We start from the raw sequence: 21,028 nt of genomic DNA on the forward strand, positions 1-21,028 counted from the left end.
GAAAGTTTCCATTCTCATATTAATAGGTACGAATTCCTATATCAGAATTGGCACAAGGTACCTACCCTTCCATTCCTATTCCAAATGCCTAATTTGACCTGCTGCAATATGTAGAAGTCTTGGTAGACACAATTAACAACAGAACGATAACAACAGAACTGTACAGACCATAAATCCCTACAATTTATCCTGATACAAGGAAAAAAAAGCCCCATTTCACACGTATTGTTAGAAAGATGTTCTAACCTCTGTTACTTATTTATGGTTCAGGAGCATTATCGTCCTTTTGGAGTTTTGGGGAGTTGGTGTACGTGTGTGGAGGTGTGGGTGTACTTTAGCATGTGAAAATGAAGAGAATGAAGGGATTGAGTCACTTGAGTATTTTTATACACGGATCAGCTTTGTCAAAAGATTCACGACCAAGGTCCGGTACACACACAGAGACAAGGAAGAATCAAAACCCAAGCAAACAACAGAACCCCCCCAACCAACCCAAAACACCCCAGACAACGGGACACTGTCACACAGCAGCGGCTGTGAGCAGGTCTTCTCTGTCCTTTAAACCAACCATCTTAGCATTAGTGCCAGAACTTTCACTCTCTGCTTGCTCTCACTGACTCAAGACTCACTAAATTTCAGGACTCTTTAATATTCTTTTAATTGGCCAAAAAACAAAATGAAAGTATCATAATAATCTCACGATATCTTTGAAAGAACACGTATCCGTATAATTCTGCCAGCAATGGTTGGAACAGTGTTTTTGCTACATACCAGTGAGAATGCAAGACTGAGCACATCACAAAAATGCACAGCCCCTACCAAAGGAGACGTTAATGAGAGAAGAGATCCTGTAAATCCTGCTGAAATTGAAGTCTTAATTTGAGGTCAGCCTGTCAGCCCTCCATCGTTCCTGCCCTGGAGTCCCTCAGCCATCTGGATCGAGGAAATGCAGAAACGGCGCACTGCGGCAACTCTGAGCCCCTGCAGAAGTTCCCGATAGTTTGTAAGCTGTCTATGCCTGCAGCTCTCTTGTTGAGAAAATATCTGGTGGTGACAAGTGGGACAAAAAGTGCTTCCAACCCAACAGGTGTTCCTGATTGAGGCCGCTGCAGATGGCCTCACTGGGCACGAGTGTCGCAGGAAGACTTTTATTAAAATCCATCTACTGGAACAGGAAACATAGTGTTTCTCTAGCCATTCCCAGCTAGCTGTACTGCTTTTATTAACTTTGGAGAAGAAATGCTGCTAGGAAACAAAAAGTGACCTTTCTCAGACAGTTGTGAAGCTTAAGAACATTGCAACTACATGCCAGGATATATAAAAATAACCTTACAAGACTTCAGTGGCCTGTATGGAAGAAGACAACAGAAATACTTCCAAATGCTTACTTCAAAGATGGAAAACAAGACAAATATTGCACAAAAAAAAAACCCACAGAGTGAAGAGTGAAGACCAGAGGGCAAACCTGTTTTCGTGGGTACAGAGAGAGAGGGAGAGGATGGAAACTTTCAGAAGTCCACACAAGCCAAAGTGTACAACACTGCAGCTACTTTTCCAGAGAAATGAAAAGAAAACAATAACGGAAACATAACTGAGAGGTTCCTGAAGACCAAGAAGCGCCCTGGCAACGAATCAAATGCTGTAAAATAACACGGGACTAGGGCTGTGTCTCAAGTTCTTATTTTCCTCTCCACCACCGCTAGACCAAGCTGTCACTAAACAAGATTTAAGCATAAAAGCTTTCCAGATGATAGCATCTTGAGCAATTAAGCGGCAGGCGCTCAGCCTGCATCTTACCAAGGTGGCCGATTTTCCATCGAGGAGAAGCGACGATACTGCCGCCAACCCAGAAAAACTCTTCAGCCAGGCGGGCAACCGAAAACTTATTTTGAAGCAAGGGACTTCTTGGAGCATCCATTTCCAAGACAAAAGGCAGCTTCAGAAGTGAACACAAGCACTGCAGGCCTTAGCAGAGATCAAGGTTCTGTAGTTGCAATTTTTTCAATGTAATGGCATAGGAATAGTGTTAGGAAAAAACATTTCAGGATAATTGGTGAATTCCAAAATCCAGTGGTATTGTTCAGGCTGTTACAGAGCAGTTTAACAATAAATTTAGGCCTCCTAGTTCAGGTACAGACTATTAAAATACCAGCAAAATCCTTTCATTCGGGGTCTCATACCCACGTGTCTAGCTTGGAGGATGGGGTCGGTTTCAGTTCAGCATTGTAAAGAAGACCCAGGCTGGACGCAGGCCCCTGAGGCAAGCTGGCATGCAGACAAACCCACTTCTGGACAGGAACGCCTCCTGATGATGTCCTTCAACTGTGCTGCATTACCAGCTGCTGAGCAGCCACCAAGCCACCGAACCTGCTCACAGTTGTTGCCTTCTCCATGCTGCTTCCTCCTGGCAGCGGCTGCTCCACAGCAGGCCAGACCCCTCTCCAACATCTGATGACTGACAGATTTGCAAGTCCCACTCCTGCTGGTGGCTTCACTTGCTCTTCAGAAACAAACAGCAATATCCATCGCAGTAAATAAGTGTCAAGTTAATAGCACAATCCGTTCCCTCCCTGCCCTCCCAAGTCACTCTTGCCTTGCGCTGTGAATCTGTCGAGGTGCTTAAGCTCTTCGGTCTCTCTTTCCAGTTCTGAAACAAAAGAATGGTCACATCCTCTTCTCATACAGCTCTTCAAAATATCACTGTACAAATCTTCATCTTTTCTCAGAAGGTTCTCCTCAATATTTTAATGGGCATGCCTGATAAAAGAAGGAACACTTCTCTCCAGGCAGGAAAAACTAGATGTGCTGGAAACACAGCAACATGTTTGCTTGAAATCCTAAATCCACTGTATGCACTAATCCTAAAGCCGTGTTCTGCCCTATCCAGTCAAGGGATTTAGGTGACACATGTTACAGCTGTAGAAAAATAAGAAGGTTAAAAAAAAATCTTTCTTTTTTTTTTTTTTTTTTTAGCTTTAGTTAGCGGCATCTTCCCATCTCACAATCTGTGTAGAAATGTCTCTGCAAACTGAGACAACGCCATAGAGGATGATGCTCTAGGACCCAAGGCAGGCAGCTACCCTGTACAGAACAACTGGTGCTCACAGAAACCAGGAACACAGTGCTTGAAAAGTGGCAGAGAGAAAAGCAGGTGAGTATTAATTTTTAAAAAGCACTAAGTCACTATCTCATTCCCTTTGAAATGCATCCAATACACTCCAGACACAGAAATCTGTCATTTCTGTTATCACAACCTCTTAATCTGCATTAAGTACAATATACAATTGCTCTTGCCATCTGTGATCTGTACAAGGAGCCCAACAAGCTTCTAGCTCGACAAGCTGAACACAAATTGCCCGTTTAAAACATACTCATTAAGTGCTTCCCACTCCTCCTTTCGCAGTGTGAGAAAGCTGTATCGCAGTTAATTGTGACGATGACTGACTCCCAAGTACAAGATGTTTATTTCACTGCCTGTGTCCAGTGATCGGATATTAGTCTGGCCACAGAGCGCAACCACAGATTTATCCTGCAGAATAAACAAAGCGGGTCTGGGCTAAGGGTCAAAGGCAGCAATATGCCCGTGTGCACCCGCGTTGCTTTCTGCTTTGTTCCAACGCAGGGGAAATAGCCTTCCATTCCCCTAATGTCTCTCTCAAGAGGAGTTCGGTGAGGCAACTGCAAGCCCATCACCCTCCTGCCATCGGAGGAGAAGCTCCTTCTGTGCAGCGCTGAGCTGCGTGTAAACGTGGGGCTGCAAACTGCTACACTACAGGCACGAGCCCCTGCGGATCCCAACCCTCTGGTGCAGGAAGCCAGGTCCAGCACGGGCCAGAATGAGACCTGACAAAGGTCAGCCTAATTACCTGCTCCACCACACACTTCTCTGCCTTTCTTCAATCAGCAAGTACCTGTGTGCAGCCTCCCTGCTGCAGACAGGAGAACTTTGCTGCTGAAATGGGAGGATGGCACTGTCATAGCTCACAGGGGAGCTGATACAACTCAACTCCAAGGGTCTCAGTTCCAAGGAGACAGAGATAAGGCAACCTTCTGAAATAAACCAGAAGTACTGTGCTTGTTTAGCTCCTTTTTTTCCTCTTGCAGCAGTGATCAGGAAGCTTGCTTGCAGTCTTCCAGGTTCTACACGCAACAAAATGTCAGCAGCTGGCACTCAAGTTAAAGGCAGATTTGCAATCTGAGTCCTACCAAGAGAAGGTTAATGTAAATCCTTTCAGCTGACACGATCAATTCATCCTTCAGGCCTGTTAAGATGATCACAAACAGAGAAAAATGAAATGTTCTAACAAGCCCTTCTATGTACTGATTGTGGCTGGATATTGGTAACCGCGGGGGAAAGGAACAGGAAATAACAAAGGGTTAAACGTGACTTAATCCCTCTCCCAGCTCCTAAGCTACTGAGCTGAGTACTTAGGATATAAGCCTATAGAAACGGGTTTCTATTCTTGCCTCACTTGACATCCCCAGAAAAGTCCCGCTCACCTGACAAAATGTGCAGATGAAAAACGTTTCCCCGGGGCACTTGAAAAACTTATTATTCTCCAAACGTTCCAAAGGGTTTTCATGGCACAAAAAGATTTGAAGACCAACAGTGTTCGAGCCTGCAGGCTGCCCTGTGGCTTAGCTAAAAAGGGAATTCAGCAGACCTGGAGAACAATGCTGGAATGACAACGGCCTCATCAAAGAACTTACATTAATGATGGCAGAAGAGTCAGGCTCCACCACACAGACACAGCACCTTGCCAAAGCTATGGCTTGGGAGAGGGAAGCGAGTAAAGTGAAGGTGCTCACCAAGCAATGCGTTTATGATTAATGCAATCCACCAGGATGGGTGGATTCACTTCCAACACGCGTGGTTTACTGCTGAGCAAAGGGAAACATACTAAAAAGTATTTACTACATGGAGAAACAGATGTAGTCCTTACAGTAGAAAAGACTAAAAATTGCAGTAGAGGAAATGTCAAAACCTAGTCCAGCCTCAGCTCTCTCTAGTGCCTTCTACACACCAGGATTCAAGCATGAGGCACTGAAACAGAAGCAACAGGAGAGGTAAATTCGGCTCTGAGTGCAGCGAGAAGTACATCAGGTTTTAGTGTGCAGAGCCAACTCCTCTCCTTTGGCCAGCTACTGAGGCTCACACAAAAGAAACTTCAGGTGTATGTAATAAATTGGTTTCTAATGGTCAGAATATTGACTGCCAGACCACTGAACAGTGCAGCCTGGTGCTGTAACTGCCTGCAAATCCGCACGGATTAGGTTTGTCACTTCACAGCTCTGCACTCCGCCTGGCCTTGCACGGGCATGCTTCGCACTACAGACCCACTTCACCAGATTAACAACCTGACCTCATCACCACGGCTGACTGTGAAGTGCTCAGAGACACATTGGCAGCAATCGGTGACACGGATACGGACTCTAATACAGGCATTGCTATTTCCCATCCAGGGAAATCTTCCTCCTAGTGGCTGCAGAGTAACAAGAAAACGATTGCAAACCCACAGCAGAAGTTCTAAAATAAAAGGAGGAAACAACAGCCCCCGGTGTCATCTGGTGCAGTGCCGTTTATCCGTGTGCTCGTTCCCCACTTCCTTCTCTCCTCACCGTTGTACTTGCTGCAAACACCAGGCAAAAGGCCTGGAAAACCTGCAGCGATCCCAGAGCCGCTGCACCTTGGGTACCTCTGCCTGAGGTCTTCATCTTCATCTCGGTACGCCTGCTCCTGGCACTGAAGCGCTACGTGCTGAGGTGCTTCAGAAGGCAAACAACAAATGCAAACTTCTGGTCGAGAGGCGCGTTGCTCAGCACAGCCTAGACCAACACCTGAGGTACGGCACGGCTCCGAGCCCAACGCACCCCAACAGGGGGCACAGACATCGCCCCTCAGTGAAGACCGCCCGCCTCCCTGCACGAGGGACGCAGCGAGTGCTGCCAGCGCACAGACCACATCTGTCACCATTTCTATTTTTGTCAGGCAACTCAACCCCGCATCGGCCGCATTCAGAATTCCCCAAACAATCCCTTAGGGCTGGTGCCGCTGACTTCCAAGGCAGGGAGAACCGGGAAGGGTGCGGGGCCAGCACCAAGCTCCCTGTGGCTGCCCAGAGCAGCAGCGGCCCCATGCCGCTACCTCGAGCAAGGTGAGCGGCCGGCTCCTCGCCTCTCTGGGAAGCACTCCACTGACCTTTGGCGTGGGCACGGGGCCGCGGCAGCCGGCCGAGGCCATCTGGGCAGCCCGCTAAGCGCAGTAAATCCACCGCCGGGATTAAAGCCGTGTGGCAGCAGGTGGAAGCACGGTTGTTTACTGCCTTCTGCTTCCCACCCTGCATGCTTCAAAGCGCAGCGTTTCGGCACGGGCTCTGAACGGAGCCGAGCTATTAGGTGTTACCTAAGTACAGCTCTGTTCAGGTGTGCGAGGCCACGGATCCCGAGGGACCGGCCCCGACACAGCTGCCTTGGCTCAGCAGCCACGGACACGGACACGTCCAGAGCCTTCCAATGCTCCTTGGAAATCTGCAGTATTAAAATGAACTGATCCCTGAATCTCTTACTTTATTCATGTGAGTATGCATTTGTGGAACTGTTGGCGACACCTGTGCCCATGTAATGGCAGCAGCCAGCCCATCTCCCTCCATGGGGTTCGGTTCTCTTGAGCTCATGGGAAAAAATTGTCATTTTTTTTTCTTGCGAAGCTGTAATAATGACATTTTGTACATCTGTAGACAAATGTCAGCGTAAAACAAAGATTTTAAGTTTCTTCTAGAGATGGACTAACTGTTGCTCTAAAGTCATTGCTTCCAACCTCTGGCTTGTACAAGAAAATACCCCCCCACTGACTGAAGTAAGAGCTTAAACTCTTTACATTTAAAGGTCTTTCAGCACTTTACCATCTGTTCAGTGCCATGGGTCATAAACACTGAAAGGGAGATTAAGGCAGGTTGGGAGGGAAGATATCCATCAGTATTATTGAGCACCTTCTAAGAAAATACCTTTAAGAACCTGGAATTTGAAGCAGGGGTGGTGCAGGAAAACCAGACAGACTGAAAGGCATTAAGAACAGACGTGCTACCGAGATGGATCAGCACAGGGATTTCATTCTGACTCCCAAACTTCTCCCAAACCGGTGAGAGTGGCCAGCTTCCTCTGCAGCCCCTCGTTCAGCCCATCCTTTGCTGAAAGCAAGATACCAGAATCGTCAGTGTAAAATGAGAAAGCAGATGGCTTGTATTTAAACGACCTGGGAGCCCAGAAGTCCTGTGCCCAGGAAGTTCAGTAAAGGAACGTATCGGCCTCCCATCCCCGTGACTTATTCCTGGAGATCAGGATGATCAGGCACGGCCCTTCCCTATCACAGGGGCCATGGCAGAGCTCCAGCCTCTACTGATAGGCGTGACAAACAAGAATTACTTATCTAATGATTTGATATCACACTGACTTGAAGAAAATGAGATTTAGCTCAAAGCCACGTTTTGGCTTTCAACTTTGTTAACAAGGAAACACTTTCCTAGGGACTTAAATGATTTTGGACATTTTCTTCAGACTAGCAGGAGTGCTGGGGAGGTAACAACATGCTTTTCGTTAACTACTAGCTATTCTCAGAAAATAAAGCTTTTTTTTTTTCTTGTTCCTGCCTTGTAAGGAAGCTCACGTTCGTGCCCCTTGTTAACATTTTAATGGGCGATTGCTCATTAAACTGAAATGAATGGGCAAAGCAATCACTGTGTTACCCGAACGTACGCCACAGTTCACAACACGCAGTCGGCCTCTTCTGAACACGAGCGTGAAGTGCTCTGAGCCATGAAGACAGAAACCTGATTTTAGAGCGACGGAGGGCACTGACATTTCCAGCGGTGCCTGTTGCTGCAGTGCGGGCTGCGCAGGGTGCAGGTTAACAGTCTTCTGGAGGCTGAAATCAGGCAAATGCATTTCCATGTGAGATCCCTGCCTCAAGCTCCACTCCAATTACATTGGAGTTGTGGTTTCGGTTGTTTTGTTGTTTTTTTTTGGGGTGGGGGGAGGGGTTGGTTTGATTTAAATTTTTGTTTTAAACATTTTTAACATTTGTGACTATTACTGAGAAAGCATGTTCACTCAGCTTCTCGTCTTCCTTTCAAAAATACATCCCTCTACAGAACCTAGCATCTGCACATCTTAGAAACTAATTGCAAGTCTTTCTGCAGGCTTGGAAGATGATCATAATCATGTTCTGTCTTTAAGCAGGAACCACCCGCTGAAATTCCCCCCAGAAAGCAGGCAGAAGCACAGGTGCCCAGGGAGCACCCGCACAGGGCTGGTGAACCGAGGGCCACCCGAGGGCTGCAGGTCAGTATCGCTGCCTATTGCCTGGTATTTTTTAGTCTTGGACTCAGTAGATAGGGTAAAGCTACAGGAAGTAATTGCTTCTGGGCTCTTATAGAAAAGGTTATTTCTATTTTTAGCCGTGGTGTCACTATCCCCTGCCTCCCGACCCAAAGCAGCCTGCCAGACTCGCTCCCCCGGGGCGCAGAACCAGGAGGCAAGCAGACATCACAAGGCTGGCAAAGAGCTGGCCTGCAGGCTCACCTCTGAAAGCGAGCTCCTGGGAAAATGTTTTACAGAGATCCACATTTAATGGTGTTTCTGAACTTGGCCGCGTACAGGGCTGCCCACCCGCCCTCTGTGTCTGGCCACGTCATGCCGGAGAACTGAGCTGTGCTCTGCCACCTAACGGCTTTCGGTCTGCAGAGGCCAGCGCTGTTAAACGCCTTCTGTAAGTCCCTAGACCAGAAAGCCCCCCTGCTAGCTGAGCTCGGTTCACATTCACCTCCTGAAGTCCTGAAAGGAGCTGGCACGTACTTCAAGCCGTAACAACACCCTCCTCTCATGTGCCTTGCCGTAGATAGAAGCTGCTTTTGATTTATCCCAAGGACAATGCAATTCCTCAGCTGAGAATTCCCAATATACGTACCTAGAATTAGATAAGGACTCACGGCAGCTAACCCGACCACTAAAATGTTCCCTGTTAGAAGTGTCTTAGAAGCGAGACATTCATCATTTCATATGCTAAAGGCCTCTAATTAATTAACGCCTCTCTAAGTGGGAAGTACACCAAATCACTGTGCTGTCAGTAAGAAACGCTACTTTCTGCTTCCCAGTGTTTCATACTGTTAGACTCCTGTTAGTTACTTGATGTTATGTCTTCCCTAACAAACAGGTAGGGTTGCATAAGGAAAGCCAAAGGCACATTCCAGCAAATTTCAGATCTCTATTGCAAAGCACGACTTCGTCGTTTCTGCTTGTGAGAAGTGGGCTCGATGAGCTCTTCCTCTGACGCGAGTCAAGAGCTACACTTCAGAAACATTCATCAATTGCTTTTTACAAGTGCAATTGACTGCACAAGGTGCGAGTCAGTAAGAAATCAGGCTTGAAGTGTTTTCTGAAGACAAAAATAAGCCTTTTTAACCTAATTAGTTCACTGATCCTTCCTTTACAGAACAAATATACGATGTGCACTGTTCCGCTCACTGCACTGCACTCACGCACGTGGAGCAAAGAAGGCTGGATGTATGAGCTTCTTCAGCTGAGTTCTGGCCACATTTTCATCTTCCAGACCTAATTATATCTAACCTAAATGTCTTGCTAAATCAATGAAAGAAAAGCTGTTCCTCTCCCTCATAAATAGGAACACCAACAGACAATGAGTGCACTGAGGCCGCCCCAGGGTGATGCGATACGGTCACCCACCAACACGTAAGCTAATTTTAAAATTATGTAGATCCTGTCACTTTCATAAGGTCACCCTGATGTCAAGCAGATGATCTGAAGGCAGAACACTTGTGTTTTCCAGGTGACAGACGTCAGATCTCAGCTCCAAATCCAACTAAGGCAATGGGAAGAGGTGTTTTGTAACCAAATGCCAGCTCACCACAAACACAGGCCTCCTCGCACGGGGAGGTGGAGACCACTTTCACCCCAAGAAGAGCAACCACGCTGCACCACCACTGCTTTATACCTCAGTGAGAGGGGAACTGCACTTCCTCTTGGGACCACGAATGGCAGGAAGGAGGCCACCCCTCAGAAACTAACTATTAAAGGTCTTGCCTGCAGCATCAGCTCCTGGAAGCTCTGTTCTTTTAAGCCACCCCACTTCTTCTCAGCGTGCTTCCAGCACCCAGCTTACGACGACATCACCTGGCAGCAGCACAGCGTTGGTGAAGATCCTTAAGCAAACGTTACAAAGGGAAAGCAAACTTGAGTGAGCGTGTCCTCCAGCAGATACGGCAGGATGCTCAGGAGCATGCCACGATGTTCTCTACCAGCTGAAAACACAGGCAGGCAGTTACTGCTCGGCTCTCCCCCAGCCGTGCAGGTGTTGGAGGAACAGCACCCAGCACACACGGAGCAGCTTTTCTCAACACAGCGGAGCCACAGCGCTTGTTGTGTAACTATCACAAAACCACATGCTTAATAGGCATAAAATACAAAGTGCGCACAGACATGTAAGTAGACACTTGATTAAATTAAAATATACCGTAGCTAAGGGCTTCGCCAATATTTGCCTAAATAAATCAACTAGAAGATAAAGATTTTCATCAATAAAAGCAGGGTTTTAGAGAATTGGTCTTGAATTATTGTAAATTTCTTCAGAAGCCAGAGGTTTGACCACCAAGTTCCAGCTGCAGATAACTTCTGCAGCAGAGTTACGAGAGCCTGAGACAGTTCACAGAGAGGACTGGAGGACTGAATTCATCCCCGGCATAACTCCGCCGGGGACAACTTCAATCCAAATTGATATTATGCACTCATTTGCTGGGTGTAAAGAAGCTATCTAATTAGAAGCAAATCACATATTAAACACAATACAGCTGACCCACAGTAATACCGGAGTCTCTTTTCTCTCTTCTAATGTGGGTAGCAGAAGGTCTATGGTTAAAAATAGAAAGCCTTTCTTTATGGTGACAGCTAGCTACTTCAGCGAGCAGAAAAGGGACATAAATATACGTGGTGCCTCTTTGCACTCATGCAGGCAGCAGCAGCCATTGGAAATGCATGTATTATTTAAGGTTTGGAGGTAACAGGAGGCAAAGGTATGGTACAGCAAAAGGCTGCCTTAAGAAACTGCTACGTATTTGTTTTAAGGGTTTAAGTTTGAGTTACAAAACAAGCGTCCAAAAAAGCTCTCTTAACTCTATTTTTCTCCATAGCGTAACTCACTCTAGAGGTGATTTAAGGTAATATTAAGGTGGTTAAAATAACATTTCTCCTTACCTTCATCTGGGCTGAGGCATTTAATGGTGCTTGCATCATCCATATTCCAGTGAGAGAATCAAGTGAACAAAATACCAGAGGAAGCAGCAAAGACCATATGTACATCACTGCCTCTTGTAAATAACAAAAAATAACGTTGCAGGTTGGTCTTTAATGCAACATCAGAAAGTTCCTAAGGATGCTTGCTGCTTCTGGTCTGAGCAAGCTCGTTTTTTATTCCCTGTATAGTAGTGTATCAGGAGCTGCTGACAGGTAGAAACCAGCACAGGAGCTAAATGAATGTTACCAGCCTTTCACTGCAACTCAAGTGTTCAGCCACCTGGGATAATCTTTTATTAACTCTTTGCTTCCCCTCCTCAGATAGGATACATGCACCTATTTTGTTTCACTCCTTAAAAAAAAAAAAAAAAAAAAAAAAAAAAAAGGAAAAAAAAAAGGCACTCAAGGAAATGCTTGTGTATGTTAGGAAATAAGTAAAAAAGATAACTCACTTGTAATTCCTGAGGGATGGTTTTCATTCAGTAGGCAACCAACACTAATGGGGAGCTACTTCATTTGAGAAGGAAAAACAAAATCTCCTGTTTGTTTGAATGCCTCCCCTGTGCCCAAACAGCATCCTACACACTGCTAAGGTATACTCCCATGCTTGCTTAGGTTGAGAAATAAGTCTACAGTTGCTGATAAAAATATGCAAGCTGTTGTCTTCAGACTTCTGATTCCTTTTCTTGGCAAAGACAATGTATTTCCCTCGTTAACTTGCAGGGAAAGATTAATGAAGAACTAGGGAAAATGGCCAGCAAGCGATGCACATCGCTGCATGCTGTGTCCCCAGACACAAGACAGCAATGCCTTAAGGTCTGCCTAAATTCTAGAGAGAATTCTCAAGGTGCATCTGAGTATGAGGGTGCAGCCTAAGAAATCCCAGCCAGAACAGCTCCTGCCTGCTTATGTGCCATTGAAATACACAGGGTAAGACAATTTGTGCCTTTGAGAACTTGAAATCTAAATAAACAAGCCTGACAAATGAATGGAAAAAGTAGTTTCCTTTAGATACGGAAAACCGATGCAAGGGAGCAGGGTGACAGGGATGAGTATGCAGCTCAAAACGCAGAGCACAGCTGCTGGAGAAGCTGCCGCCCTTCACCCCGCAGCTCTCAGACACAGCTGTCCTTCTTCGCCCCTCCACGCCGACCACAGCAAGAGAGGTTGATGCATTTCTGCCGTTTGACATCGCCGTGCTGCCCTGCAAGCGTCAGGCTCCGGTCTCGATGTGCTGAGGTACCTGAGTGGCGGTGCAATGCTTACAATTACCTTTCCTCTGATTCAGTCTTTCCACAGCAGAAATGTCAAGTCTCGTTCATAGTTTCCAGTTGTGAGAGCCAGACTGCCCTGCTCAGTCTCGATGCTATCTCATCTCTGCACCTTAGGCACCAGTCAGCATTCCAGACGGATCAATAGCCTGCAGGACCTGACATGAAAACCCTACACCTTTCATTTAGGCGTGAATTCCACTGTCCTCACCATCTAACAGTTCCAGGATTTGGCCCAAGCCTACGCTCAGCAAAACATTCCCGTTTGCTTACCCTTTTTCACCATTAACTGTACATCCCCTGAGATACCATCTCCAGAGCAACACGGTTCAGGTGCACTTCAGCAGCGTTTGCTGCAGGAGCCCCCTGGGCACCCTGTATTTACATCACATTGCATTTGTTTTGCATCCACTGCATTTTTAATGCATGCTTGGCAGGGCAAACACCCAGGACCCTCGCTGCTGTCCCGCACCACGCAAACCCAGGCTGACAGCACACAAGACAGTGGTGGGGCAGGAGGCACAAAGACACTGCACACACCACCATGAAACTTTACATACAAAAGCCATACACTGCGTACTAGGTTGAGGTTTGGCAGACGTCCTCCAAGCTCCTGAACGAGACGATCATTTCAGACACAGCCTGCTTGACTGCCGAGGCACCAGTTAGTCCAGGATAAGCGGTGGTAAGTCCCTACACAGAAAGCAGTGCACATTTCATGCGCTGGTGAATTATTTGCTATTAAAATACACCAATCCTCAGCAAAAGCAAGTCAAACACTAGATCAGACCGGAATATTTTAAAGGCAAAGTACGTGTAGCAGCTGCATATATTCCGAACGAACACATCAGATCCTCACGGGAGCCACTCTTCCTACAGCCCATTCCACAGCTAAAAACACATTTCTGAGGGACATCACATTTAGTTCTCCTGCGCCCACAAGGGCACCTTGCTTACAATAACTGAAGCATTATTCAAAGTACAATACCAAGGAAATAAGCATTCAGGAGGTAGCAGTTCATCTTTCAAAGCTAACAGATTTCTAGGTGACAATTATGTTAAAATCCGCAAGAAGGACAGCCTGGAAATTAATGATGACTATGAATCAACATCCATTGAGAAGAGAACAAACGTGATGAAATTTGTATCTGATTTGTTGGGGTGTTGGAAAATGATCCATGGAAACGTTACAAATGATCTTGCTTTTCTTTAAAAAGCCAAATTAACTGATCAGCCACTGAATTTCAATCAAAATTTGTTGCTTTTCAGTTTTAGTTTTGATTTTAAATGTTAACTACCCAAATGTGAGCCTAGAAAATAGTAACTAAATCCTGATTCTGAACATATGTCATCCCTATTTAATAAAATACTTCATCTCTGGAAGTTTCACCATGCAGTTAGAACAGGGTCACAGAATAAGCACCAGAAAAGCATTTGACTGCATTCACAATTCATCAGGGTTTGTGTTTGTTTGTTTGTGTTTGGTTTGTTTTTTAAATTGCTTCAGTGCAGTTAAGACAAAGTGGGGAATGTAACATCCACAGCGTCACAGACCTTCTAAATAACTTCTGGCAGCATGGTACCGAGCGCTCACCGAAAGCCAGCAAACTCCACGCCAGCGAGTTCCATACCTCACAATTGATGGCACCACTTCAAGCCCTTCTATAAATCAACTTCATCACATGTGGGTGTCAGAGTTCTTCAGTTTTTGTTCCCATAGCTACGAATGTACTTTACCACAGGAGGAAACAGCAGGTGGCTAAGATAGAACAAAATCTCCATTCTTTTATCACATGAAGAGTTGGGAAGTTTCAAATAAAGGTTTTATTGCCAAATGTTTACCAATAGTTACAAAGCCTAACACGATCAGATCAGCAAGCCTTAGGATCCTTCCATACATTTATTACTCAGGCAACAGGAAATCCAACCACACGCAGTGAAGTGACGTTTCTGGCCTTGCATCTGATGATGCCATGGGGTTGCAGAAACAGTTTGTTTTCATTTGAAGTACGCATTTCCCTTGATTTTGTTGTGCTAACCATCTAGTCTTGAGAAGAGCAAAGGTAAATAAAGCCAGTATCTGCCAGCGTGCCAGGAACCCATTCATTTCTTGTGCTATAATAATTCCTCACAGGTAATAATCCTCTCCTTCTGGCACTGCTGATAAGGCAACAGTATATATATATACTTTTAAATCAATCTCCATTTGGTCTTGACTTAATCTGGAACAGATTTGATTTGCAATTTCCCTGATTCTCCTAGATGCCCAGCTCCTAAGGTCATGACACGGTGCTATGCTCTTTTCTATCAAAAGCAAATGAAAGGTTTGGAACAGCTTGTGCACGCACCAGAACATCATCAGTGTGGCTGGAGTGCAGTGAAGCTTTATCCATCTATATTTTTGCTTTGTGCCACTTTAATATCAGTTTTACAGACAACACCTCTTGTTCAAAGGTCCCAGAATCCTACAGGATTCTCTGATAACAGGCTCTGCTCCAAACTTGTTCTAAAACCCACGTTGCTTACTGTAGGCCACAGAGCATCTTCTGAATTTAGCCCAGGGTCCCTGGTAAACCCACGTTTGGCAGCAGAGCGGGGCTGTTACTGAAGCCCCTCCGTCTCCTGCAGCGTCCCAGACCCCTGCTGGGCTGGCAGCGGCTGCGGGATGCTGTAGAAGGGCACAGAAAGGGGCCAGCACACTGGGGTCAGCTGCTGGGAAAGGGAAGGAAGAAATACTCTGATGCAAGGGGCGAGCAGGGGTGGAAGCCCGTTAAGTGAAAGAGGTTTTCAAGATAGAGAAAGATACCATCTTGGTGTCATACTAATAATTCACGTTGTATCGTAACCATCAACAGCACCATGCTGGAGATCAGGCAGCAACACAAATTACCAATGCGATGTTCTGTAGGTTCAAGAACAGCGTGTGTCATTTTTCAGGCAAGAAAACGAGCTACTAACCTAATGCACAATCTTCCCATAATGGGTACTGACAGCAGAGCTTGCTCCTTTCAGCCGCAGCCACGGCAGGCTCACTGCTCTGCCCTCCCGGCTGCCCTGTGCTCCTGGGCCTCCCAGCCTGCGAAGAGAAATGGCTGTTGAGGAGCCAGCTCTTGCTGGCTCTATAATTCCATCTTAGTTCCTTTGCTAATTTAGAGATGAGAAGAATTTAAATACTTCATTGGCAGATTTTCTTCATCAAAGACCCACAAATTAATTTGCCCATTCAATGTTTTCAGGGGACCCACGTTCATCTGAGAAAATCTGTATTGGCCAAAGTCAGAAGATGCTTGTGCCTAACCAAAAAGGGAGAGAGGCAACAGAGTTAAAGGAAAAGGACAGGTTCAAATGGATCTCAGGTATTAGACAGCCTTAAGAACCAAGCTACCTGCCCCAGTGAACCAGTCCTGCTGAGCTCTCAGCCACCTTGCTGAGTACTCTCTCCGTGGCGTTACAACCCCAGCAACATACCCGGTACGCCCGGATGCTGCATTTCTGCCTCCTGCCGTGTGCTACAAACAAGTGTCCAATATGCTTGCAGAGTTATGAGTAAGAACCTGGAAGTGAGAGACACATCATCTGCTCCACCTTGCTTAAGCAAAAACATTTTGGGTGAGAGTTTACACTTTTTTGCAGGAGTTGGAGCAAAATCTGCAGCTGTTCCTGTGATAGCTGCAGACAGACAGATACAAGGCTCAGGCTGTTTTCTGCCAGAACGTGTGCTACTTATTTTAGGCCCACTGAGAGCAAAACACAAACCCCCCTTGGCTTGCTCTTCCTCTTTGTGCTTCAGACACTCCTTCCAGTTTTGTAATTAAGAAGTCAAATGTGTCGTACCTTGCTGTACAATTACTTTCAATGAAGTATCATGAAATACCTAACAAACTACAAACAGCCCATGTTCAACAGCAAAAAAAAAAAAGTCTCAGGGTGCAACTGTGCAGATGCCTCACCTCCATTTGTAGGTGGTCCTCAAATGGACCAGGTCTGTACCAACAATCATCAGGCAAACCTCTGTCTGCCTTTAGGAACCAGGCACCCAGGGCATGGCAGATCTTTAAGGCATACTAGCAGGGAGTCATGCAACGCAGCACAACTCTTATTTGATTTTAATTCTGGTGGTAATGGAAGGGAACATGGTTATAGTTCTCTTCGATGTGCCTGCTCGCATTACTGCTTGAGATGTACTTTTACCCTAGCAGCCTATCTTCTGCAAAGCTCCGTTTCCTCTAAGAAGCTAATATCAGCGTTGTGACAGTGCTGTGGAGAAGGAGCAAACAACACAATCAGAAAAGAATCACGACTGCCTGAGCGGCATGAATAGGCCTTAAGTAATACCACGCTTCAGAATAAACTCAGTCATTTTCATATGCCAGGGACAAGATACCCAAAGTTAGGATCAGAACAGCACAAGTTAATCTTTGCAGTTTTCAGAAAAGAAGACAGACAGAATGCGTAACACAGATGAAAAAATGTGTAATAAGCAGTTTTGGGAAATGAAACCTATTCGGAGCTAGTTCTCCTTGCAGCATCAAAATCTGTAACTCACTCCGTCACACCTATGGCCTGGATTTCTGAATACTGCAGTTTTCAGGTAGTCGAGTCAGGAAGGGCTGAAAAAACACATAGTGGGGTAGTCTCAATGACTAATTAAGAGTAGAAGACAACCTGTGTTCTTATATATAAAAGCAGCTGTGTGGCACTCACCTCCATTGTTCTAAATAAATTGAAAAAGAGAAGCACATTGCTCTGTGAAACAGCTGAATAGGTATAGCTTTCATGCTTTGTTAAACTTTGCAGACACTTGAGGGTGTTTAAGATCATGATGCATGTTAATTTGAGCAGATTTATTATCCACGTGCTCTGAATGTAATGAATGCTTCGCTGTCTTGCGTTTTCTGCTTAAATACAAAAACCATCCTAAGGAGAAAATGCACCTCTATCTTGTTTCAGAAAAAACAGGAAACATTTAGTGACATTGATTGTATCTGTAACAACAAATGCCTAATTTTAAATGTTTTCCTAGAGTTTTCTTTTGTTGATGCATATCCAAATCCACGTGCCCACAACAGCAGTCAGAATTAAAGAGACTTCCTGAAGCATTAGGAATTTGTGAGCACATGAGATTTTGTTTTGAAGCTGAAATTATCCACTTCAAACTGCCACAGCCAGCTCTACTAAAATGGAAGATAAGGAAACTCCATCAGAATTTGCGTTTTTACATCACAGGTGAAAGGCAAACAATTCTAAGCTCCCTAGTTAGAGCATCCAGCTTTTGTTGTTAGAATAAAGAAAGCGACGTGAGGAACAGCTGCTACAGCACGGATTTCCATGCCAGCACATTTGGAGCAGGGCAACGAGCACATACATGAAGTATGCACAACTTGATGTGTGGAAGTACAAATACAGAAATATAGCAGCACAAATATGAAAAGGCCAAAGATTTCATTTAAAGTACTTTGTGGGAAGTGTTAACGGGTCCCATGGAATAACTAATTCACTGTCTTCGCTAATGTGAAGAACAATCTGGAATTGACATTATCTACAGCAAAGTAGCTCCATCGACAATAACAGCATTTCTTGTTTGTTGAGAAACTTTCTACACAATTTTATCCTGACATGCCAATACCATTTCTAGTATTGCAACGTAATACCATTAAATATTGAGTCAGTAGAAGATGCAGTTAGCAATGCATATTCATGTATCTAATTGGAGAAGTACCAGCATTGCACATTTACTTCCCACCAGTTTAACTCAATGTGCATATTTGTCAGCTTATTAAAAGCAGACAAGCCAAATTAATCTGACTTTTCTGAGTACCTGGTTTCTACATGGAACTCTTAGGCAAGATTTAAAGACAAGTCTCCAAAGCTGGCTCCCAGCTCAGACTCTTTTGGCATATAAAGAGGGGAGATGAGTTGGCTCAAGAAAAACAGCCTGTGGCAACTGAACATGGATCCATGAATTCCAAGGCATTCACGTCCCAAATTTACTTACACTCCTGTTCTTTTGTCATTGCCTTCTTTCAGCTCAACAGCTCAAGTGGTAAGCCAGCTTCCAACCATGTTCTTTCTCAGGATGAGCTCCCCACTTTTGCTGAACTGACAAACTTGAGATGAAGTTTTGCAGCAATGGTACTAACTGAAGTATGTGCTGCTCAGGTGTACGTGAATTGAAAGACCTTTGGTAATGACAAAATCGTAATGACAGTGGGACCAAACCATGGCCTCATTCTGCTAGATAACATACCACGTGCCTGTACACAAAAAACATCTTCCTATTACTTGGGTTGCAAAAACTTCTCATAACTTCATTAAAAAAAATGTTAAAACCTTGGCCAGAGAAAGGAAATTGTGATGTAAATGGAATAATGTGAATATATTGACGGAGTCCAGTAAAGCAGCACCAGCTGCAGAATTAGAACAAGTCTCATGCATTCCTCACCTACATTACTCTGTGACTTGTATATAGTAGAGGTGAACACAGGAGCCTACAGATACCTACCAACTACTTGTAACAGAGACAGGGACTTCGAGCAAAAAGCCTCAGTGCATTTTGATATTACAGAAATGAGAGTATACAGTTCAATAGTTCAATAGATAATGTGGGGAGAAGGGTGCAATTTGCAGAGTGAGGGTACACATGAACACCCAAAATAAGATATCCAAGTCCTACTTGAAAATTTAGGGCTTGATTCTTCACTTCCAAGAACTCTTTCTGCAATGCTTTAATTTAAATTACCCTGAACACTGGTGCGGAATTAAGCAGGTCACTGGGAGGAGGCTGCTAGTCCTGGCTACTCCCCCTTTAAATGCTCCTTTTTGCTGTCAGCTGAACTGCTACTCCTTGGTTTTAAATAGCTTTCAAACTCAAGACGTATGAAGGGAGTGGGGAGCAGGGAGCAGACCCTTCCCCAGAAATGCCATCAACAAGCGGCCAGTACCCTCAGCTCTGGAGTTTTTTCCCTTTTATTTTTTTTTCTCCCTACAGCTTGTTTACTGGATTGTTAAACATTCTGGCAGCAAATAGAAGGGGGTGGGGAGGAAGACGAGCTGCCACATTTCTAAAATTAGCATCTTCTGCCTCTGAGAAGCCTGTGGAGATTTAAAAAATTAGGTTTCTCTGCAAGATGCAGAGAGATGTGGAATTTAAACTGTTACACAGCTCATGTATAAAGCTCTGTTTTATAGCAGAAAACTAGTTCACCTTCCTTCTTTCCTCTCTGCTCCCAGCTGTCAGTCAGAGACTATTACCACAAAATGTCAGGTCCATTTTATAGAAAGTAATTGTATTCATTTGCCCTGTCATCCGCAAGCAGCTCCATAACATCTTCCACGCCAGCTTGCCTACAAAGTGGCAGACTCGCTCCCTTTTACAGGTCACTCCCGCTGTGCTGCCGAAAAGGAACGGCGAGGATTCCAGCTCACGGTGTGCTCTCCCGTGTCGTTTGGTCCTCAGGAATCAGGTAGGCCCTGCTCAGACGACGAGTTATATCCTTCCTCAACCTTTAGAAGGTAAGCATTCATAAAAGAAGCTGCTGTGGCTCACTAATTGCTGTATCAGATAAGCACATGCAGACACGGCCGTTACTGTACTAATTCTGATTCCAACGTAGAATTACATAAAGTGACACTGATTTTAAGTACACATTCTGTCACGCAAGCAGAATTAAAAGTGACATTTTGATCTTTGTTATCAAAAAAAACAACAACCCAGCCCTCTATTAATATGCAAAATATGACTTCTTCATCTCCAGAATCAGCAACGCTGTATTAAAAATACAAGCACGCTGTATGGAAGTGCTCTGCGAGCAATCTTCCCAGTTACTGGATCTGCTGAGAACTGATGTCACTAAGCAAGGCCTTTTATCTGCAGGCACGTTTGGAGGCACACACGTTGAAGGAGACTTATTTCTTTGTAAAAACTCAAATACATCCCAGAAAACAAAAGGAATTCTCTCCAAATTTGTTCCCAAGTATCACCAACAGGGAAAAATAGTGAAGAAGATTAATCACTTGTGGAGCAGCACAACAAGCAGCCGCTGCTCTAGAGGCTGGCATTTTATCACGTTGAATGACAGAATGGGAGCATTGTGTTTTTTTTCTTTCTACACTTCAGTCGTGCACAGCCAACATGTCCCGTAGCCATGACCGTGCAGCAGCTTTGACAGAAGTTCAGTGGCCTCAGTTCTGGTTTAAATATAACTGCAGCTAATGGCACGCGGGCCGCAGGACGTGCGGGACGGTGTAACAGTGACCCACTAAGGCAACGTTTCCTGCAGCTCCGAGCGCGTCACTGCCAGAGGAAGAGATCTTTGCCTTACCTCTCTCAATTAGGAAATGGGGATAATACAAGGTGCTGAGGAGAGCGGAGTTAGGGAAGCATTCTAACAGTTTTCCCAGTAACTTGGAAATTACAGTTACCTGCTTTGGCCTTGATAACCTTGCATTAACCCCAC

At 45.1% G+C, this 21,028-nt stretch overlaps 1 protein-coding gene across 6 annotated transcripts in view; it reads right to left on the minus strand.

Annotated features, from left to right (window-relative positions):
* Positions 1–21,028, minus strand: part of PLCH2 (phospholipase C eta 2) — an 84,116-nt gene that overhangs the window by 33,454 nt on the left and 29,634 nt on the right. Inside the window, exon 1 of one of the 6 annotated variants that reach the window (XM_035344426.1) lies at positions 11,263–11,516. The exons of the other annotated variants lie outside the window; for them this stretch is intronic. Coding sequence (XP_035200317.1) covers positions 11,263–11,305 — 43 coding nt within the window. The 5' untranslated portion in view covers positions 11,306–11,516. Of the gene's footprint in view, positions 1–11,262; positions 11,517–21,028 lie in introns of those variants that run through there. 6 annotated transcript variants of the gene reach the window in all.

The sequence above is a fragment of the Oxyura jamaicensis genome, chromosome 21 (genome assembly GCF_011077185.1).
Source record: "Oxyura jamaicensis isolate SHBP4307 breed ruddy duck chromosome 21, BPBGC_Ojam_1.0, whole genome shotgun sequence".
NCBI lineage: Eukaryota > Metazoa > Chordata > Aves > Anseriformes > Anatidae > Oxyura > Oxyura jamaicensis.